The sequence below is a fragment of the Callithrix jacchus genome, chromosome 8, assembly GCF_049354715.1.
Source record: "Callithrix jacchus isolate 240 chromosome 8, calJac240_pri, whole genome shotgun sequence".
Classification (NCBI taxonomy): Eukaryota; Metazoa; Chordata; class Mammalia; order Primates; family Cebidae; genus Callithrix; species Callithrix jacchus.
In genome coordinates this window covers 134,272,884-134,296,426 of record NC_133509.1, presented here as the reverse complement: position 1 = coordinate 134,296,426, position 23,543 = coordinate 134,272,884, and the positions used below count along the sequence as shown (strand labels likewise).

Here is a 23,543-nt window from a genome sequence, read left to right as displayed (position 1 = left end):
CTGGGGAGGAGGAAATTGTATTATTATGGTCTCCCACAGCTGGAAGTGGAGGTGGCAGGCTCTGTTTCTCCACATTCTTCGGATTCCAGGCAGCAGCGTAGGTGCAGCACTCCGTGCTCTGGAGAGGGTTGTGTGAGAAAGATTTTTCGATATTGGTAGGCAGAAATATGACACATTTCAGATCATTTTGAAATATCATACATTATGCTAGTATACTGGTTTGATTAGGTTTGGTGTTCATCTTTTCTCAGTGTCAGCTTCCCTTGTTATTAGCAGTATTAGAAGTAGAATAAAGAAATGCCATAAATAATTATTTCATGTTGAATTCCCCAAAATGTCCAGAACACACGTAGTGTGTGCCAGACACTGAAGACAGAATATCAGAGTGCTAATTTGGGAAGGTCTAGCAACAAGTATGCTCTTGAATCTTAAAAGTATTTAAATTGTGGCAAGAAAAAATAGTTACATTTTTATAATTACATTTTAGCCTTAATTTAGATATGCTTAATTTGTAATACTGAGACATGGTAGCATGTTTTATAATTTATTTTCATTAATGAATATAATTTTTCATTTTTTTCTTCAGAGGTATTTTAAACTGATCATAAGGTTGAAATTTTTAAAATTTTCAAATAGCTTTTAATATCCGACTGTAGTATTTTTCTTTTTCTTTTTTTGAATTAGTTATCAAACTCTCATTGGTTCTCAAACTTAATTGATTATTAGAGTTCTTTTTAATAAAATTAAAGCATTAATGCTTTGTTTTACTCTAAACAAATAAAAAGAATTAACACAGCCTCTGTAGTAAGGATGAGCAGTGCCCTACCCCCAGCTCCCATGGTCCACCTGATGCCGCTGAGGCCACCACCAGCCACCGTGATCCCTAGCGAAGCTTTCATCCATTGGCACCGCACACACATAGGCACACTGATTTTTGTTTTGCTTCCATATAAATGGGATAAAACAATTCCTTCTCTCCTACCAAATGTTAAAAAAAAAAAAAGGTTAGTTTATCTCAAAATAAAAGTAATCAATTGATGATAACCAATGCTATATTTTCCCTAATACTACTTACATACTTTTTAACCTACCACAGCCTGGCAGAAACATTGCTAACCTGTAGAACGTTTATTCGAGATGCTGGTACTTTGTCTTCTAGTGGTTATATTCCTGACATTCTTCACTCTGCACTCTTGTTGAACTGTTTCCCATTGTAATTATAAGACTTCATGGGAAATTTACTGGGGTAGAATTTCAGACATTCTATTTTAACACTACAAAGTTGTATATGATACGTATTATAGTTAATGTCTTTTTAAAAATAAAGTCTTGATATCAAGGCTTGGCTTTTAAGACAAGAGATTTTCTTTTTTTTGTGTGAGTCGATCCTGGCGATCATCTTCTTCTTGTCAGTCTACCCTGACTATCACTCAGGGAGTAGGTAGAATTTGTAACCCAGCAACGCTGTCTGCTTCTAACAATATCCCGAAAACCTGATGATCGTAGTAGGAACAGAAGAATCAAGTCTGTAACAGCAGCTCCAAACCAGTGACAGCAAGGAGATGCTGATGAACACCTAGGCTAGAGATTCTGGTGAATATGAACTAATTTCCTAGCCACTCAGAGAAATAAATGTAGAAAGGGTTATAAGGTGTGATACTAAGATATAAGAAACACATATCTTTATATCTTGCATGATTTGTTCAAACTTGACATAAGCAGCAGGTTTCCTTTCTTGAGGGTTTTTCAGGTGTTAGGAGGATACTTGTAAGTGCCTGATAGACAGCTGTGTTAGTTCCCATACTGAGAGTTGTACTGCGAGTATGCTAGAAAAATGGTGCTTGCGTTTGAATATGCGACTCTACCGGTTGCGATGAAAGGGCAGCTGGAAATTCAAGCAGAATGGAGGGAAGTTCTTTTTCAAGGTCCTACTGTTTGTGTATTGAAAAATATCTAAAACCTTTAGATTTAGATGAGTCTTACAGTCTCAAAAGCCACTTTTTATAATAGCAGACAAGTCTCTCTGCACAACCTGTCCCCCCACACTCTCTGTGCACACAGCTCTGACTCACCTCTGGTTTCCTGCTGTTCTTCAGACACCAGCAGATTCCTTCATTCTTGCTGTTGCCTCTGCCTGAGACCCCCCATTCCTTAGACACTTAAGGGGACTGGCTCTGACTCATAGACCTCCTCCAGTGAGGCTGCCCTGAGCACCCTGTGTAGAATGGCCACACCTCCAGCCCTCTGCCCTCCTGCTCTGTCCTGCTGCATTTCCCTCTGGTGTCCAGATCCTCTCTTTCCACCTTTTAAAAAACATAATGTTGGTTCACTCCCCGCCCCGCCCCCCCCATTAGAATGGAAGATCCATGAAGGCAGGGTGATTTTTAGGGGGTCTGTTTTGTTCATTGCTATATCCCAGTGCCTGGTATTCTTTTTAAATGAATTCATGAGTGGTGAATAAATGAATGTAAAAACCCCACACATAGGAAAAAAGATCAGAAAGAGATAAACCAAAATGTTAACGATGGTGATCTTTTTTTTTTGTTTTTAAAAAATATTTTCCAAATTTTACTTAATGAGTCTGTATTACTTTATCCCTCCCACCGGCCATGAAATCAACATGATACCTATTTGTTGAAGAAAATTTGAAAAACACAGAAAAGAAAATTTTCCCCTCCCTGCTGGGCTCCTCCTCCAGCATTGCCAACAAACTCCGTCCCCTGGGCACACTTGAGGCTCCACGTGCCTTTTATAATTTTTTTTTCTTCCTGGGTCTCTGCCACTAGAGGTCCCTATGGGTGGGGACTGAGACTTTTCATGCCATTTTCCAAGTGCCTAGCTTAAGGCCTGGCATAGAATGGCAGTCAGTATTTGTAGAAAGGATGTTAGTTGGCAGGGTGGGAGGCAAAGAGCTGGGCAAGGAGAAGATGGAAGGGCCCTGTCCTAGCTTGACATCTGGAGGCTGCCCCTGGACTAGCCCTGGCCCTCCCAGTCCCAGACATACTTTTGATTCCATCCTAGAGGAAGTGTTTGCCAGTACCACTCGGAGAAATTAGACACTCAGCCTCCAAACATTCTGACCCTAACTGAGAAAGGACTGCAGACTGGGGCAGGGACCCAGCCTGTTTGCCTGTCAGGGCTGCTGTGGGCACATTAAGCCTAATTTCGAGCTTGACATTTGCTGAGAGTGGGAAATATCTGTAAAATACCCTTAAACACTCATAATCCTTTCTCCACATTCTCCTAAATTTCCTCTTCCTTCTAAGTTCCCTCCTGTTTGTGCTGCTGGCAGGTCCCTGTGCACCTGTACCACCAGCACCCTGGGAGTGCCTGGACTCCCTCCTGGGATTCATGATATGGGAGACTTCTCATTCCCCTTTGTTGTCAAGGTGATGTTTTGGAGTCAGAAAAGTACATCTGATGTTGGGCGGGAACTTCACGGAGTTGGTTTTAATTCAATGGAGGTGTTTAAAATGTTCCGCGAGTGAAATGTTCTTGAATACTTGGCTTCATTTATTTCTCATTGCTGCATATTTCTCACTGGTCTTTGTGAATCAGAAGCATGAAGGGCTCTTAGACATGTGCTTAATAAACCATATTTATTCTTGGGATATTGGGTTTAAAGATTAGTGTTACATGGCCTTCTATCCCAAAATGCCGTTCCCTAGACTCAAAAGTAATCTTTTGAATCCAAGCTGTTGATGCCTTTATCAGCAAGGAATACTTGTAGCTGCCTTGAGTCTTTGATTCTCCAGGATAAAATGAGTAGGTCAAAAAGTAATCAGCGAGCATCGACAGACAACCTAAGAGATTGGCAGCTGCTTTAAAAGACACGACTCTGAGAAGGAACTTTTAATATAAGTTGGGGACCGTTTCCTTTCCCTGGGAGTTCATGCATCATGTGGATATTCTCAAAGGCCACTTCAGGTTTTAGGTTCTGTGGGCTGTGCACTCGACACAGAGATCAACAAGGGGCTCCAGCTTCCAAGCCTGACTGATGGGAGGCAGGTGCACAATGATGTGACTTGGGCTGGAGGGAGAGCAAGGACTGGGCTGTGGGAGTGCACAGGAGGGCGGGGTGAGGAGGGGCTTCCCCCAAGAAGCTAGGCCTCAGCCAGGTCTCCAGGGCACGATAGGAGTCAAGGGTAGTGTCAGGCAGGAGGGAACTGGGACGGGCCTGGTACAGCAGGGTGGCAGTTCCTGAAGCTGGAGGGAAACATGAGCCGCCTCCTTTTTCGGCTGTGCTCAGGAACTTGGGGTTTATTCTGAAGGCAGAGCAGAATCATAGGAAGATTTCACACAGGAGGGTGACATTGTATAATTAGCAACTCAGGAAGGACAGTATTGGATTTTGAGACTAGGTTCCAAAACTTGTAAGGTTTTTGCAAATAACGAGGTAGGTGAGAAGGAATAAGGACTGTAGCCATGTAGAGAAATGAGGAAGAAAGTCATCCAAATGGTGTTTACAAGATGAAATGCTGACCAGGTGAGGTGCAAGGGTTTCTTTGTAACTTTCGTGCTGAGACCGTGACATGGGCCGACCTTCACTAAGACAGGAGAGCTTAGAAGGAGATGCATGTTTGGCGTATAGTTAGAGGATTTTCTGTACCTATTTGTTATGGACTTAGAAATGCTCACGTTATCTCTCTCAGCAGAGAGGGAATAAGAAACAACAGTTATTTTATTTTGCCTTTGCATACTTGAAAGTTTTAATTTCTCTAATTCAGAGCATATATCCATAATTCAGAAATAGAGCTTTTCGTTTCCTTCATTCTTTATCCAATGGAAAACCCACTTTGGTTTCTTAATGGCCAAACATTAGATAAAGATAATACTTGCAAATGAATGAGAGTAGTGCCGCTCCTCGGTGAACAGAAAGGAGGCTTAGGTGCGCCTGTGGGAGGCATGGTCTGTGGGCTCACTGGACTCACTGCCATCAGGGAGTCCCAGAGGCAGGTACATTGTAATAAGTGGTCATGTTCTGTTGAGTCCAGCAAGTGATAATCTGTACGTCTCTTTTTCTGACCGTACTTCCTTTATTTTAGGTATGTAATTTTCTGTAATCATCTCTGGTATAACTAGAGTTAGCCTCAGTTCCCAAGCAGTTTTTTGCCCCATTTTCCAAAGCATTCAGTGTACCCTTTTGAGTACCTTTGGATCCCCTTTATCCTCTATCAGAAAAAAGCTCATGATTGAGATGTGCATGTGTTTGCCTCACCTTCATTTCCTTCCTTCTCCCTGGGCCAGATCACTACTGGTTACAACCTGGAAGATGACCGCTGTGAGTGTGTGGCTCTGCAGGATTTTCGGGCTGGAGAGCAGGTGGGTCTCATGACATTTTACAGAACGTGAGCCAGCCAGCGGGCACTGAGTTAACACTGTGCTGGTAATCTTACAAAGGATCTTAGGGAAAACAATGTGGAGCTCACATTTAGGATTGTTTTTCTGGAACACATCTTATGACCTGAACCTGTAGTATACATACTCACTTATTGTGCTTTGCACAGAGAAAAAGATTTAAACACACTTATTTGCACAATTGGCCTAATATTTCTAAATATTTGTAGCACTGTTAACTGAAAATAAAGTGTTACGACACTAAAACAATTTTTAAAATTTCATAAACTTCATTGCCTTTGTTTTTAGAACCTTCTTTATAAGAGACAGTATTTAAGGGGTAAAAACAAGGGAATCTGTTGTCTTATACTTTCATTTTAATTGCTTGATTTTTTAATCTAGTAATTTAGGTGGGGGGAGGGGAAGCCTTTAGGTGAATTTGAAAACATGTATCTATAAATTCTTACGTTCTACCTGTTTTACACACAAGTAGACAATAGAAACATAGCTCACACCCGTAATTGACATTCCAGTTGAGACAAAATGAAAAATACTTGTCTAGCAAAGTACTGATCTGTTCTTTCTTCAGAAAAGTTTATAAACCCTCCTGCTAGGTGCGGGATTAATTGCCACAGGAGCTAGAAATAAGTTTCTGACAGATACTGCTTTACAGTTCCAGAAAAGACTCTGCTGTATTAGAAGGAGAGGAAGAACTCGGTGAATTGTAAAGTGCAGTCTTATAGTAACAGCCTTGCTGTCCCTTGGAAGGAAAAGAGGATTATAAGAGGGGCCTGGTGACCCTAGGGCACCTGGGACCCTCTGAGTACTAGTAAGGCCCTTGATGGGTACTTTCTCCTGGCCTCCCCGCTTCATGCGGTGGTGGAAGTGGGTGCTTGGTCTCAGACAGTTTGGGAAGTTGGGAGAATCGCACAGCTTCGCCCTCACAACCTGTACCAAACAGGTATATAGTTACTTTCAGGTATTTCAGGTCATGAATGTAAAGTGGCATTAAATATAAGAGCACGAAGCCTCTGCCCTGTCCTGTGTTAAGAATGCATGCCAAGTTTGTTTAACGCCCTTTTCTTTTTTCTTCACCGCATCTCAGATTTACATTTTTTATGGCACTCGATCAAATGCAGAGTTTGTGATCCACAGTGGTTTTTTCTTTGACAATAACTCACATGACAGAGTGAAAATAAAGCTTGGAGTGAGTAAAAGTGACAGACTCTACGCCATGAAGGCTGAGGTCTTGGCGCGTGCCGGCATCCCCACGTACGTAGAAAAGCGTCAGTTGGCCCTTTCCTGCGGTACTGGAACTACTTCCAGTTGCATGGTGTTTAATTGGTGTGTTAATAAAACTTCTCTCCAGTAGTTTGTCTTAATCCCTTTATCCCTGTGGCACAGCAAATTTAAGCCATGGCGCTCAGTGATTTACCAGCGTTTTCAGATAAACATAATTGTGTCATTGGGCACATTCACAGTCAGTTCTGGGGGATATGGCCTGAAATCCTCATTAAGTTAAATAAGTACTTTCGTATCATGCATGCCTTTCACCTTGAAAAGGTTAATGACCTGGATCAATTTGTTTCATTTAATTCTTTGCCACCATTAGTTTCTGTAATGAAGTCATGATCCTCAGTGATTTCAAGAATTTCCAGTTAAATTCTTTAAGATTGTCTTGCATTTGAGGTATAAAATGATAAAGAAGACAGGAATTACAATTTATTAGTTCTCCAGGGAATGGAGGAAGCATTCTTAATGAAAATGGATTCTCCAGACCTGTTTTTATTGAACTTGCCAATATTTGATTAATGATTAAAGTGTGAACTCAACATAAATTGCTGTTAACATTTTTTAAAAACCATACGTGTGTTTAATTTTTTGAATGTATTGTGTGCAACCTGAGATTACAGCTGCTAGGGCCTAGGAAAAGCTGGCGAAGATGGACCCCAGTTCTGCCTGTTCACTTCCGTTAACCCCAGCCTGTGGCCTTTTGCAAGGGCTGGAGATCGTGCTCACAGTTCAGATGAGAAGATGGAATGACCCATTCCAGCCCAGCTCTCCTTGAGGACAAACACACGTGTTGTAGACTTAAGGGATTTCACTTTGGAGCGAGTGGGTAACCGCAGCAGGGTGACTGATCTTGCTTTCTCCTTTTCTCAGTTCCAGCGTTTTTGCGTTGCATTTTACCGAGCCACCCATCTCTGCTCAGCTTCTGGCTTTTCTCCGAGTATTCTGCATGACTGAAGGTAAATCATTTCAGGAAAAAAAAGCGATGTTGACTTTTTTCTTTTTAAATCATGAAAGTGTAAAGCATAGGGATTCAGATGAAAGGTAAAGTGGATTAAAACCACAATGCTTTTGGGAAGAGGTAAGATGGCAATACTGGAGAAAGAAGAAATTGATTTGTTTTACCCTGGAAATGTTCTACTAAATCCTCGATGTGTTGTCAGTATTGATTTGTAATACGTAAATAATTCTCAGCTACATTAGAAGAAAACTTAAAATATCTTGGATCGGTTAAATGTACTAAAATTCTGTATAGCCTGACAGAGCCTCATTTCACTCATAGGGCACTAGTCTTTTTCACTTCGAGCACTTCAGGACCAGTTGATGCTGTGATATTGTATAGTCAGCCGTGGCGTACGTGGACCGTAGGACTTTGTTAACCTAGTCTGCATACTGAATCTGAAGTTGCCAGCAAGCATTTTAATGCCAAGCATCCTGTTAGGGTAAATACCATTACAAACAGAATCCGTGTAGAACACAAAATGTTACTGACTACAGCCTCTTATTTCAGGCCCAGAAAGAGTTAAGTATGTGTATTGAGCATCTACTTTTATATTTGCTCAAAACAAATCATCTGGGGTTTCCTGTACTGAGATCTGACCTCTTGTGGGTGTGTTTTTATTTTTCATCCTAAAATGTATCTTATACATTTCCTGTTCCTGAGGTTTCATTTGTGTGTGTGTGTGTGTGTGTTTGTGTGTGTGTGTGTGTGTGTGGCTGTTGTAAGCTACCTTAAATCCTGTGAAGAACTGATTGAGCAGGAATGAGTGAATGAGTGTTTGACTGAGTGAACAGATGCAGAAGTGTTCTGGGAAGAAGCTGCCCAAGCACTTCTTCGGTCAGAGGAAGTAGCCGTGGTCCATGGAGGGGAAGCCGCTGTGCCCAGCTGTCACTGGCTTTGGGCTTAATGTCTGGATCGAGGGCACTGTGCTGCACAAGTCCAGGCTTGACTCCCTACTGGAGGCAGAAGAAACATCCCAAAACATAGAGAGGCACTTCACACACCAACTGCAGAACCCAAAGTGAAATACAGTAATTGTTCCATAGAAGCAACCCTGTCACCTAGATTTATGGTCATTCAAGTGGGAGCTTTTGGTGATTTTTGTACTTTGGTAATGATTCATCAATTCAATTTAATGAACATGAGTTAAGGGGTTAACCGTGAGCTTTTCTTGCATATATATGGATACAAAATTGAATGTTGCCGTTCATATCCTCAAGGAATTTATAATTAAGAGAGATGATAGTGATGATATTCCTGAAATTTGTGAAGCATTCACTGTGTGCCAGGTATGATGCTAAATGTGGTACCTGCTTAATTTTAATCCCATTAGCCTTGATTGATAAGTGCTCCCAACTTACTGATGTAGAGACTCCAGTTCAAAGAGGGTAAGTCTTAGCTGGGCATGGTAGCACATGCCTGTAGTCCCAGCTACTTGGAAGGCTGAGGTAGGAGGATTGTTTGAGCCTGGGAGGTGGAGGCTGCAGTGAGCCAACTCCAGCCTGGGTGACAGAGTGAGACCCAGGGGGAAAAAAAGATGATCGAGTTGGCTGGGCGCTGTGGCTCATGCCTATAATCCCAGCTCTTTGGGAAGTGGGAGGATTGATTGAGCCTTGGAGGTTGAGGCTGCAGTGAGCCATGATCTTGCCACTGCATCGTAGCCTGGGCAACAGATCAAGACTGTCTTAAAAAAAAAAAAAAAAAGGAAAAAACCCAAAGAGGATAAGCAACTTGACCAAGGTTGCTCAGCAAGCAATGACCCTGACTTAGAACCTAGCTCCATTAACTCCAGAGCCCATGCGCAGGACATCCCACATTGTTCCAGCTGGGTCACAGCTAACACAGTGCATGGAAGAAAGTCTTAATGCTCTAGGGGTCTGGAGGAAATGGCATTTGAGTTAAACCCTGGAGCTCAGTGAAGGTAAGTAAGGGCAAGGTAGAGCAGGAGGGAAGGGGTATGACTGAAGAGCTTTAGCAGAGGGAGGAGCTTGAGCAGGAGTCAGCCAGGAGGAGGGTGGAGGGCGCTGGGCTGTGTGCTGTCTGGGGTGAGCCCACACCACGGTGGGCCAGCATGAGGTGCAGGTTAACTTGCCCACCCTTCTGCCTGCTGCAGAAGCTCCCAGTCAGCTCCTGCATTCCAGGCAGGCCACACGCTACATTTTGTCTTTGTCCCCTTTTTGTAGGCCTTATTTCTCCAGGAACGTGAAATGAGTCGAGTTTCTCTTTTAAAAAGTAGCAGAGAGAAAGCTCTCCCACACACCTGCAGCTTCCATCGTTGCAGAGCGCAGCTTGGGCAGGTTGAGGAAGGAGGTGAAGGAGGGAAACAGTAACCTTCATATTGGGGGGCTGCTGAAAAGAACCTTCAACCACTAGAAGGCTTAAAAAACAGAACTTCCTTGTTGTATACAAAGAATATAAAATGAAGACTCAGAACTGAAAATGCTGAATTTTATCATGATCTTTACTAAGGAATACAACTGAATCAACTTCTTTTTTGAACATTAGATAACCTGTTTTCTTAAAACTGCTTGAATCCTTTTAGGTCTGTTGATTCTCTTCACTTTCTCTCTAGTCATAGACACTTTGTCATGTCAAGACAATTGCTGGATCTTTGAATAACTCTAATAGTAATAAAAGTTCGGTTTGCTGGCAGCCTTAGTTCTTCAGTTTGAATGGAAAACAGTGACAGCTGTGGGGCATTTTGCTCTGAAAGAGACACTCTCCTAATCACAGAAGAAGCATGGGTCTATTTCTTGAGCATGAATAGGACCGGCATGTTTTGGTTTTGGAGATAATGTGCCGGGAGATAAAACGCTAAGAGCAATTGCTGAATTGTTTCTTCTTCTTAAAGATATTTGAAGATAATTGAGATGTTCACTTGTGTTTATTTGTAATTCCTATTTAAATTCCTGACAAGTGAGAGAGCTGGGCATATTTTTCATTAACTAAGTTTTGTGTTTTTTTTTTTTTGTTTTTTTGAAGCAGGGTCTCACTCTGTTGCCCAGGCTGGAGTGCAGTAGTGTGATCACAGCTTACTGCAGTCTCCACTTCCTGGGTTCAAGTCATCCACCCACCTCAGCCTCTTGAGTAGCTGGGACTACAGGCATGTGCCACCACATCTGGCTAATTTTTGTATTTTCTGTAGAGATGGGATTTTACCATGTTGCCCAGGTGGGTTTCAAACTCCTTGGGCTTAAGTGATGCACCTGCCTTGACCTCCCAAAGTGCTGGGATTACGGGTGTGAGCCACTGTATCTGACCCATTAACTCAGGTTTTTATAGTGCTTCTTATGGTAGTACTATTTGATTTAGGCTCTTAGTTCTTTCAGTTTGTGGCTTGTTACAAAAATGGCTTAAATAGCTTGGTCAGGTCACCTACTAGATTAAGTGCCAGTCAGATTTACAGTTACGGGCTCGTGGGATTGTTGTGGCTCTTGTTCCTTTCACTGTTTATATCGTTCACCTAAATGTCTTTTTTGACCCTGTTGTGACTGAGCTCATGGCTAGCAAAAAGGATTTTATTTTATTTTTTGGTCAAAATAAGGGGTACTTGGCTATAGGTTGTCTTAAAAGAGTATCTTAAGTATCTTGTGAAACTATCCAAAGGCTCTCAGTGTCCCTCATAGAAACAGTGAAATCTGGAGTGCTACCAAGGCTTGATCTGGATTCCAAATGAAGAAGGCCTCACCTGGTGTTTCTCCCCAAAACTCAGCTCTGCTCTACTTTGGAGAGTCTAGGAGTGGCCTGGCCGATTGCACAGGGACAGCTTTTACTATGGGAAAATGACGTTGTTGGAAAAGATGTTTTGTAAGGTGGATGGCTTGTTAAAATGAGAAGTAGTGCTGTGTTTTCCTCCTAACAGGTTGCCATTTGTATTTCTTGTAGAAGAATTGAAAGAACACTTGCTGGGAGATAATGCTATTGATAGAATCTTCACCTTGGGGAACTCTGAATTTCCTGTTAGCTGGGACAATGAGGTCAAACTTTGGACATTTCTTGAAGATAGAGCTTCGCTTCTTTTAAAAACATATAAAACAACTATTGAGGTAATTAGACTAAATAAATGAGGATTTGAGCTTTGTTTTATAAAGAAGTTTATTTAACGAGAGATTTCCCGTTCGTTGTAAACAGCTGTAATACTTTGCAGAATTAAAGTGTTGTGTATTTGAAATTTTCCATTCGACGCATTATTATTTTTCTATTTAGCATGTTTACACTTAAAAAATCATATTTAGGCATTGTTTATTAGAAGATACATTTGTTAAATTATTTAATACTTTTTTATAATTTGTAATTCCTATGATTTCACAGACATAAGTTTTCATTTGTGCTTATTAAGTTCACTACTGAGCCACTAACTTCAAATCCGTCTTTCTCATTCACTTGTTCCTTCACTGCTGCCATTCGCCAACATGCTGGCCTGGGGCTACATCAGTTCCCAAGACGGACGGTGAAGTTCCCAGCAGCTGTGGTAGCACTGTTTGATTTAGGCTCTTCTTCATTGTTTTGTAACAGTTTCATCGAGATATAATTTACATACAATAAAAGGCACACTTCTGAAGTGTACATTTGGATGTGAGTGTCTCATCATGCGACCACCTGCCCAGTCAAGTGTCAGCACCTCCTGTCACCCCAAAAAGTTTCCTCATGTCCCCAGCCACAGCCACAGCCGTTGTGCTCTCTATAGTTTGCTGGTTTATATTTCTTGTAATTAATTCTGCTCTTTTTTGTTTTCTAGGAAGATAAATCTGTCTTGAAAAACCAGGATCTTTCTGTTCGTGCAAAAATGGCCATCAAATTGCGCTTAGGTGAGAAAGAGATTTTGGAAAAAGCAGTAAAGAGTGCAGCTGTCAACCGGGAATACTACCGCCAGCAGATGGAGGAGAAGGCTCCGCTTCCCAAATATGAAGAGAGTAACCTTGGGCTGTTGGAGAGCAGCATGGGGGACTCGAGGCTCCCCCTGGTCCTGAGAAATCTCGAGGAGGAGGCTGGAGTGCAGGACGCCCTGAGCATCAGAGAGGCCATCAGCAAAGCAACGGCCACGGAAAACGGGCTTGTAAACGGTGAAAACTCTATCCCTAATGGGACCAGGTCCGAAGATGAAAATCTCAATCAAGAAGAAAGTAAAAGAGCAGTTGAAGATGCCAAAGGATCTTCTTCAGACAGGGCTGATGCAGTGAAGGAGTAGCTCCGAGGAGAAGCTGGGTCGGGGGGTACCCAGTGGAGCAGGAGTTGACGGACGGTCCGTTCACATCGCTGTGTCTCCTTGTTAACATATTTCTTTCTTTCTGCAGAGAGGAAGATGATGTTTTTGCTGCTTTATATAAAAATGGTTTTTTTAAGTTATTTTAAAAATCTAGCTTCCCTTTTTGATTAAGATTGCCATCTTGCTTTTAGGCAAAACGAATGAGTTAACAAACAGCAGTAAGAGACGGGGAAGAGGTGCAGGTGGGAGATCTGCGGGCCATTGTGGGCAACAGTATTTTCTTCCTGGGGAAGAATTCAGCTCCTGTCTCAGCTGTGCTTTTGTGGGCCTGTCATCTTGACGACCAGAATGAAAGCTTGCTCTGCCTCCTGCCAGCCAGAGCTGGTGGCGGGCCTCGGGTGTTCAGCATGAAGGTAGGGAACGGCACAGCAGAAAACAGAACTGAAGTCGGGAAACTGTAGACTCTGGTAGAATCTTTGGTTTTTCTCCTTAAAAAATAACACCCCATTACCAACAGAAAAGGTAAGGTGGCAACCTTGTGTTTAATAGTTTAAATGTTGATGATAATCCTAATTATATAAAAATATATATATAAACACACACACATGTATATCTAGTGATTTCTAAAGATTTGTTTACTTTTGAGTTTTGTTTTACTGTACTAAGAACTTGTCCTTTCTCCTTGAATCAAAGTAGGACGTGCATCCTCCTCCTAATTTTAAATGTTGGCTCTGATTTTAAAGTGGTGCATTTGATTCCAGCCTTGGGAATGGAGAGTTTGCAAACACACAGCGGCCCACAGCTTCACGTGGTGGTGTGCGGTGTGAGGCAGCTCCCTGGCTTTCCTGGTTCTCACAACAAGCTAGAGATTTTCAAAGCTACACTTTTGAGTAAAAGCCCTTATTAAAAGAAAAACATGATGAATATTTTTGTCTATTCCTTCTTTTGGAGTGGGACAGGCCCTTTGAGTTTAACTTTTACACAAACCATCTTACTTACCAAGCATTGTTTGAACCTTAACCTCATGCCCTGGGCTGTGCTAACCTGGGGGCTGCTGAGGCAGAGGAGAGAGCCCACCATGGGGCCCAGAGGCCTGCAGGAGCCCCTCATCAGCCTGCTCATCTGTGAGGGCAGCGGAAACACAGGAAGGCATACTTAGAATTTAGGGGAAGTAAAAGGTTGGGACTGTGTCTTTGGGATGGGAGAGGATTCTATCTCCAGAAAGCCACCTGTTTTTAGGTTAATGATACCAGTTTTTCATTACCACAAATTTTCACGTTGTCTCTGATGTCCTGAGTACACTCCTGATTTTGAAAACGTGTGAATTACTCACCCAGCGGTTTGATAAATGCTGCCGCAACACAGGCCGCCTTAAGGATGTTCCGGGATTTTCTCTTGGGGAAGACGGAGCTCTGCAGATGCATTGCCTAACCCCCAGTGGCAGTGGAGGTGGATAACGCTTGAAGGCACTGCCTGGGTTGCTGAGCAGGTTAGTTTGCCTGTCGCACTGGGCTCTAGAGGCAAGCTTCATCTCTGTGAGAGGCTGGGACATTTCCTGGCGTTGATGCCTGTACCTTTCCTAGGTTGTTGATGTGTGCCAAGAGGAGGCATGTGATTGCCACCTCTCATATCAGCCTTACACCTGAGATACCAGAAATGTTAAATAGTCTGTAAAGCTTACATGCTACTATCTAAAAGGCAGTAGGATTGGAGTACTTGAGTTTTCTACTGTAGAAGCCCCAGAGCCTTCTAGAACTTTCATGACCAATTTGTCCATAGAATTATTTTCTTAAAGGATAAACATTTTGAAACCTAATAATAAAAATCTTTTTTCGAAAACATATACACAGTTCAAACATAAAAAATAGCATCACGAGACAGCTTGGTTTTCAAACTATTTCCTGGCAAAGTTCGAGTTCCAGTGGAGCTGGGGTAGCGCCAGGCTGGAGTTGGGATCCCAAGCTCCCATTCCAGCGCCACCTTTAATAGATGTTGTGACATCGGTTCCTGGGACCCAGTTTCTTCATTTACTTGTGAAATGGAAGAACGGTACTAAATTGCCGAAAGTCCCTGCTTCAAAATTTAGTCGCAACTGTTTTTTCTGTCATGTCTCCATTGACAGACTTGTTTGTTAAGCTTATTGGATCAAAAAGAGATGAAGTATGCTTCCAGTTGAGAACAGCCTCTGCACGACATAAAAATGGCACCCACAGGAGCAGAACTGTTGTGATGTCAGAAGACAGTGTCTGTTGAACAGCATTACTTTCCTGAGCTGGGTAGGATTGCCCTAAAATGACTCTCGAAGGCAGGCGGGAGCACAGCACACATTAGTCATCCTCGCTGCCCCGCTCTGGTTCGGCGGCTCTCGTGCCGCATGCACAGATACTTGGAGCTACAACTTAAGCATTTGAAAATTGAGGGAAAGTGATTAAATTGGCATTGAAGAGCCCTCATTGCCATCTGTCATGAAAATAGACCTTTCTCTCAAATCATTTTAAAGTTTACTTTCTTCTGAATGCTTTTGAAGAGGCTGTTCAGGCTAGTTATTGGAAACATGCCAGGCTCTGCTTCTGTTTCATTAGCTCTATGTGTTATTTGTATAAATAGTTAGCAATTTGATTTCACCGGCCTAGAAAAACCTCCCCGTTTTTCATGTAAACTGGTAATTGATAGGTGGTCTTTCCGCAGTAGTTTCTAGAATAGGCTCACTAAGAGATGTAATTTTTTTTTGAGGTATGGGGTAAGACATTAAAGAGTCCCAGGTTCCCAATATAGAGGGTTATGGTAAATTAAACCTCCACTTAAAAATGAGGGAATCAGTTTGCTGTAAATCATCAGTTATTACATTTTCTTGGTGACTAATACGTACATTGTCATAGCAAAAGAATAAAAAAAGCCAGTCCAGAGAAAGTGCATGTGACTCGAGCTCAGAACTGAAATGGCACTGACTGTGAAGAAAATCAGGAATGAGAGTGCTGGTTGGTTTTGGGGGGTGCTTTGCAGAGAGCCCAGATCTGACTGCTGACGGTAACCCTGGCTGTGCCAGCAGCTTCTTCTGCACCTTGCTCCTGTTGTTATTGATCTGGCAGAACAAATGCACGGAGTGTGGGAGGGCTGGTAACCTGAGCCAGGAATTTGCTCACTTTTATTTAAATGTCAATTTGAGGTGGGTGTAGGGTAGCATCCAGTAATGTCATTAAGGGTCACCCTACTATTTTAATCAGCAGCCCCTTATCTAATGTATTCCTAAAATCCTGTGTGTAAATTGAATTTGAATAACTCGAATTATATTTAAATGCACTGGCAAATTTGTTATTTAAATGAAGCTGCCCTGCTGGTCCTGGGTGTGCTTGGGCTGGAGAGAGGAAGTCTTAGCGGGATGTGAGCCTGTCTTCACAGATTTGAAGAGCTGTCGCTGAAGGAGGGGTGAGACTCACAGCTAGGGCCAGGAGGTGGGTGGCAGAATTCAGCCAGGGGAGGGAGCACTCCCTAAGGCCTGCTGTAGAGGTGAGCAGGCACAGTCATCGCGGTGTCTGGACTACTCAGACCTGGTTCCAGGTGTGGGATCCTGGGCCAGTTGTTGGGAGCTTCTGTCACCTTCAGGGAGCCTGATGCTTTCCACCTCAACAGTGCTGGGTGCGTCAAAAAGCTGCATGCAGCATCTGCCCATGCTAAATGGGCATGGATCATGATGACCATCTTCTAAGCTGGAGCCACTCCCGGGACTCAGGAAGTGTTCCTGGGACTGGGGATAGCAAAATCATCCATGCTCTGCGAGCAAGCAGCGTGCATCATCTGTCCATTGATTTGGGAACCTCAGCCCAGGACTAGCAACAGTTGTGTTCTTAGTAGAACGTAGATTCTGTCTGTAATTCAGAGACTCAAGAAGCCCTGCCCTCAAGGCACCAAGGCAGACATCTAAACTGTGGGCATGGCAGAGCGTAGCAGGCTGCTTAAGCGGGTGGACATGGGCTTTGGTGCTGGAGGTGGTGGCATGTGGTTGGGTTTGGGGCTCCGTGAGACGTGGAGGTGGGGTGAGCCCCAGTGCAGGGAGGGAAGCAGGGAGGAGCCAGCCATCTACAGGAGGGGCTGAGAAGTTCAGGCTTCGGGGGGAATCCTGCAAAGATGCTGGTCACTGGTTCCTTGCCACTGTGCTGGTGCCCCGGTGCCTGCAGGGAGAGCATGCCTGCAAGTGTGCAGATCTTGTAATGAATGGACTTCGGGAGGGTGCATTCTAGTGTTTGCCTCTCCCTTCACAGATGCCACCCTTGGTAGATCCCTTGGAAACAAGGTGAAAGCACTGGGGAGCCCCTGTGTATGGACCCAGTAGCAGAGTTTCTGGAGTTGGAACCTTAACTCGGGTCATCACACCACTGTCCATCAGCTCGTGCTCTTTATTTAACAGCCTTTGGAGACTCTCACTTCTGGGCAGCTTTTCTCGGCCCAAACTCAGGCATATCTGTGCGCGCATGTGTGTGTCACCTGTATATTTTATAAATAAACCTACATTATATATATGAGCACATACTTATACACACGTGAATACATATAGACGTGTGTGTTTAGAAAACTTTCCCCAAACTCATATTCTCCCGCTTCAGGAAACAGAGAAGCTACTCAATGTGGGTTAGGCCAAACTTGACACGAAAATGAACATGGAAATGCTGGTGCCAGTGAGGCCTCGGGCAGCACCTGGTGCAGAGCTCAGGCTCTGGGGAGGCTTCCAGACCCACAGAACAATCACAACCAGTGGGAGGCCATGTGCCTCTGAAGTCGCACTCCTTTGTTCTCTGCATTTCCCGCCCTCCTCTCCTTGCTTCGTTTCTGCTGCTTGTACCTGACTCCTCAAGATGTCCTGGTAGAAAAGGGTCGAGTTGCGGCTTGAACGTCAAACATCCTCCATCTTATCGAGGTTCTGGCAGAGCTGCTTGTAGGTCCCGGGGTCGGCTTGAAGTCCTAGGAAGGCACTGGGAAGATGTGTGAGGGCGGGCTTCCCCTGCCAGCTGTGCCCCTTTCCGCAGGGCGTGCGGAACTTCCCACCTCACTCTCCACCAGTCATTCATGCAGAACTCACTCTTCAAGAAGGAACCAGTGAGCAGATTCTTACTCCAGTGTCTAGTCCTTGAAGAGTGTTTGCACTTCAGCCCATGCACAAGATTTCAGGCCTGAGAAGCAGCTCAGCCCAAATACGGGCTTTGAAATCAGCAGACCTAAAGTAGAATCCTGACTCCCTACCTTCCCCTACCATCTGTGACCCACAGCAAGTCTTGATGCACAGGGCCTTGATTTTCTCATCTGCAAAATGGAATAGCTCCAGAGGTTGCTGCAATAATAGATGTAAATCTGGCTTAGTGCCAGGGACACAGGAGCTATCCAATGGCTGGTTCCCACTGTGACTGGCTAAGCAAAGGCAGTCAGCCCAAGACCTGGACTAATGGCAGACATTCTGAGTTGGTTGCGGGGAGGTGGGTTCTTTGGATTGTGAAATAGTCCTACCAGCCCTGTGGCTTCAGCATGTGGACCTCCAGTCCCTCCTCCACTGTCGCATTCTCCATGCCTTTCCCAGACTTGGCATGTATCTCAAACTGAAAATATTTGGTGACTTAATTTATACATGCATACATATATATTTCAGTATGAGCTGCTATCCAACAGGCACCTGTGAATTTCTTGGCTTTAAGTTTTCAAGCAACTCCAAACCCTCCCCTAAATGTAACTGCAAATGACAACTTATTGAACAGCAAGAGGTGGCAGTTATGATTGTGTGCCACCCCACCCAGCCTAATTTTGGAAATACTACTGTAGCTGGCACCAGGAAATAATACTCTAGCACCGGAACATGTTGTCAAGTGAATCCCGAAATGCATCTAGAAAAACAGTTCTTGCGTTCTCTTACAAAAATTAAAACGTTTTACTTCGGTCATCGGCAATTGTCAAAATAACTGGCCTTGGGCTAATGTTAACTAATGTAAGTTTTGACACCATTAAGACTGCAGTATAATCAGGAAATGTAGTCATAACACTCCTTGGATTTTAAAAGGACCAGAATGGGTGTTTTTGAAAAGTCGTTTCAGGAAAAAAGGAAAATTGAATTGTATTCCCTGTTCCGCGCTTGCGTGATGGGTATCAGCCCAGATCAGACTCGGTGGTTAATAGCCTCCTCCTCTTCTTACAGCCCTATTCTTAAAAAGCAGGTGCTATGATAGAAACCCTGACAAACCGCAGGCTGTCACCAAGGTGTGCTTTACATTAAAACCCTTCACAATGTTACTGTTGCAAGACTTGGGCCCTGAGTGGATGCTGAGTGTGGAGCAGCTGGTTTTGTTCACTTTTGCCACATGTTGAGATGCCGTGGGAGCCGGTGACTCACGCTCTACCGACATTCACAAAAGCTCCCGGCTCGGAGCAGAGCATCGAAAGGAAGGGTCTGGCTGCTTGGTGTAAGTTAACCAGGTTGAGTACTCTGTGTTAAAAGCCAAGCCACCTTTGACTTTGAGCCTTTACTTTGTGGTGACAAAGGAGGAGGACTCTTTCTTCAGGGGCTCACTCAGCGCTGCTGCATCTGAAGATGCCAGGGAGGAGAGCGAGGGGTGAAAAAGGCATCTTAAGGCAGTGCGTCTCTTACCACGGATGGGACACAGTGGCCTCGCCAGCCCACCTCAGTGTTCTCTGAGGCAGAGTACTGGAGATCTGAGACCCCTAAGGTGCAAATCCTCCCCCCAGGATCTAAGCAGGTGGTGGGCTGCCGCTAGCTCCTGCCCACAATCAGTGGGGGGCAGAAGCCCTGTTCCACAGGTGACAAGTGTCGGTCCAGCCACCATATTTAACCAATGGGAAAGTGAGGCACAGATTCCACATGGTCTTGTCTTTGTTTTCTTCCCAAAACGCTTTGAGTTAGTGATGACATCCACTGATTTACTCAGCACCCAATAGCATCTCACATGTGCTGGGCACCCTGCTAGGTTTGGGGGCCAAATGACAGGATTCTTGTCAGTGAGGAGCTCATGGAGGAACGGGACAGCCTCCTAGGGGGAGCTGTGCCCAAGCTAGCTCTTGGTGTACATTCCACTTTCCCAATCTTAATGGAAAGCAGGCTGGATAGGCTTTTAACCTCCACCTTTACAAAATTGAGGACTACCTGTATGTTCTCTCTTAGTCTGACTTTTATCTTTTCCCCTCACGGGTATATTTCTATTACCAAACAACAGAGAAGTGTGGCCCCCTCCCACCCCCCGCCAAAGCTAGGATCACCTTTATGTTTGTATATACCACCTTTCCTAAGGATCTCTCAAATGAGTGATGCGGTTACAAGGGGGAACCTAGGCATCTTAGCTTTGGGGTGACCCAGAAGCGACAGTGAAGTCCCTGTTTTGCTGAAACTGAAGCCTCTTACGAGACTGGTGTCAGGACTAGTCCCACTTCCAAGTTCTGGTTTGCAAACATTTGTTTTTAAAGTGATGAATTTAAACAACCATCTCTTACTCCCATTTGGGGTTCAGCTGACTGTCAGCAGGAAATCAGCCGCACCTACCTCAGTATATCTTCAATGGGCAATTCACAAGGAAATCGGAAGCTCTCTTTCCAGTGACAGCCCACACCTGAGTGTACAATCTTGTCTTCTGTTTCTGTGTCATTCCTGTGACAAGTTTCGTTTACTGCCCGAGCTGCCTGTGGCCAGAGTAGCTGGGATCTCTGTCCATGAACGTTTTAATAGAATGACTCCCACAGGCATCCAGTAGTTCTCCAGGCGATCTCTAAGGAAGCCAGGACTTCCAGCAGCATTAAACTGCATGATGAGATGCAGGGAAATTTTATAATTGCTCACAGGTAGCAATTTATCAGGATAGATGTTACTTATGACGTGTGTCACAAAGGTCAAAGTTTACACTTCCTTGGGCATTAACCTAACCGTCGAGACTCTAAAAGTTACACTTTTTGGTCATTAATTTTTTTTTACAAGCAGAGATTTTGACAATTAACCCAGTTAATAAAGGTCAAATTTCAATTTTTTTTTTCCAATTTCTGGAGCATTTAAATTATTCCTTTTTGAAAATGGAAAGATAGAGGATGATAAATAGTTATTAAATGAGTACAAGGATGTAGTTCTGCTGTCAGGGTGATGATTATAAAACAGCTGATACTGGAAGAATAGAATTGCTGTGTATCTGATTGGGAGGAAAGTAGATTACAAGCCGAGGAAATAGAAAAATTAAGCCCAAATAATGTGCGCAGTTAGCAGGATAATGTGAGTATATGCACTTGTTAAATCATCTCAGGATTCTAGTCATTCAATTATGTAGACTTCAGGCTTCAACTATTGAATCTTCACATTTTAAAATAAGTAATTTCTGCAAACTTGCAGCAAAGTACAACTTGGGTTAAAATCCACTTGTCGCCCAGCAGGCTGCATCCCTCAAATGAGTGTAAAGAGGAGCAAACAGAATAGTCAGAGCTGCTGGGGAGGTCCCATCTCACAGCCACCACGGCCCCCAGACAGCCTGGGCAGCTGTGTGGTTGAGGAAGGGTTTTTGTTTTTTTGCGATGGAGTTTCGCTCTTGTTGCCCAGGCTGGAGTGCAATGGCGTGATGTCGGCTCACCGCAACCTCCGCCTCCTGGGTTCAAGCAATTCTCCTGCCTCAGCCTCTCGAGTGGCTGAGATTACAGGCATGTGCCTCTACACCTGGCTAATTTTGTATTTTTAGTAAAGATGGGGTTTCTCCATACTGGTCAGGCTGGTCTCGAACTCTCAACCTCAGGTGATCCACCCGCCTCGGCCTCCCAAAGTGCTGAGATTACAGGTATGAGCCACCCTGCCTGGCCAGGAAGGGGGTTTTAGAACCTGTCGTGTGGGAAATGGTCAAGAAAGTCAACAGATCCTTCCTCTGCCACTCCAGCAAGTCAAATCAAACCTCCCTGTCCACCCTGGCCAAATGACCCACACGCCCTCCTTTATTCCCAGGGAGCACCCCTGGCAATCCGCATATCCCTGCTCCTATCGAGCCCTCAGGCGGCCACCTGCTGCCTGCCGCCTGCCGCCTGCCGCCTGCCGCCTGTACTCCGCCCAGGAGCTCTAAGCAGAGGTCTTGGGTCACACTCCACTGAGCAGGATACCTTCCTCGGCCCAACCAGAAACTTGAGACAAGAGGGGGCTTTTTGTTTTTCGAGACAGGGTCTCACTCTGTCGCCGAGGCTAAGTGCAGTGGTGTGATCGTGGCTCACTGCAGCCTTGACCTCCCAGGCTCAAGTGAGCCTCCCACCGTAGCCTCCCAAGTAGCTGGCAGGCATGCACCACGCCCAGCTAATTTTTTTTTTTTTTTTTTTTTTTTGTCAACTTGGGGTCTTGTTACATTTTCGGCCTCCACCTTGCAAAGTGCTGGGATTACAGGCGTGATACCTAATGCAAACAAAACCACTCGGCCAAGAGCTGACTTTTTGTTTGCATTGAGTGCGTTTGGGATTTCTTGCTGCTGTCGTATTGCATAAAGGCTCCGCAGCATAGGTGTGCTTTGCATTAAATAACCAATACATAAAACAAGCTTGTGCTGCATCTGTGTATCCAGCACCTGCCTCCTCTGCCCCTGCCCTCTGGTCCAGCCCAGTTCTCTGTGTTTTAAACTCCGCTGTGAGGTCCCGTGCCATTGCACAGTGCAGTGCCCTTGCTGCGCTGATTTTGTTTTGCAGATGACATTCGAGGCCCTGTGTATCACCAGGGCTGTGTCCAACCTGGTTCTGTGTTGCAGCTGTTCTTTGCACATAGTAGGTTCCCAGAAAATGCTGAAGAAAAAAAAAAGTCTGGTCAGGCATGGTGACACATGTCTGTAATCCCAGCACTTTGGGAAGCTGAGGCAGGCAGGTTACCTGAGGTCGGGAATTTGAGACGAGCCTGACCAACATGGAGAAACTCCCTCTCTACTAAAAATACAAAATTAGCTGGGCATGGTGGCACATGCCTGTAATCCCAGCTACTCGGGAGGCTAAGGCAGGAGAATCGCTTGAACTTGGGAGGCAGAAGTTGTGGTGAACCGAGGTGATGCCATTGTACTCTAGCCTGGGCAACAAGAGCAAAACTCCGTCTCAAAAACAAAGTCCAAGCCATTTAGCTCAACACGAACACTTGAGGCTCTTTGTGAACCAAAAAGAAAAAGAAAAAGTCTTTAAAAGTATGCAATTTGGGAAACTGTTAGAATGGTGACTTTGACTGTAATACCTTACTCTCAGCAAGTCCATCCACATTATGCGTGTGGACAGTTGCCGTGAAGGATGGGAACACAGGGTGGTCACTTATTTTTAAGAAGGATATATCACTTTAGCTAAGATTTGTAGTCAGGTGGCAAAAATGGGATTTGGGTCACACAACTGTTAGCAGCAGGTCCTGGGAGCTAGTGCTGTGTGCAACAAGCCTCACCTGCTGGAGGATACCACGGAAAGGAAAAGACGGAGAGCAGCATCGGGGGCTCCTGAAACACCGTGGACGCTGCACCCTGAGCAACCCTGGTGCTCCGAACCCTTCATGGGCTTGGATAAAACAGGCTGTCATGCCTTAGCTGGAAAGCTGTTCAAAAGGTGACTTTGACCTTGCATTTTCCTTCCTTTTAACCTTCACCGATTCATACAGGGTTTGCTCCAAAGTCTGCAAGAAGCCACCATCCTAGCTCCTCCTGGTACCCTCTCCTCCTCATATCATCTTCTCTTCCTCTGCTCTCTGGCTCC

General features: G+C 44.4%; 1 protein-coding gene across 2 annotated transcripts in view; it reads left to right on the top strand.

The window, feature by feature from the left end:
* The window catches only part of SETD3 (SET domain containing 3, actin N3(tau)-histidine methyltransferase), an 85,297-nt gene extending 71,540 nt beyond the window's left edge, over positions 1-13,757 (top strand). For both annotated transcript variants that reach the window (XM_035261439.3, XM_002754272.5), the window contains exons 9-13: positions 5,248-5,322; positions 6,443-6,609; positions 7,501-7,586; positions 11,513-11,673; positions 12,366-13,757. In XM_035261439.3, the coding sequence (XP_035117330.2) occupies positions 5,248-5,322; positions 6,443-6,609; positions 7,501-7,586; positions 11,513-11,673; positions 12,366-12,815 (939 nt within the window). In that variant the 3' untranslated portion in view covers positions 12,816-13,757. The remainder of the gene's footprint in view (positions 1-5,247; positions 5,323-6,442; positions 6,610-7,500; positions 7,587-11,512; positions 11,674-12,365) is intronic.
* The last annotated feature ends 9,786 nt before the right edge of the window (positions 13,758-23,543 follow it).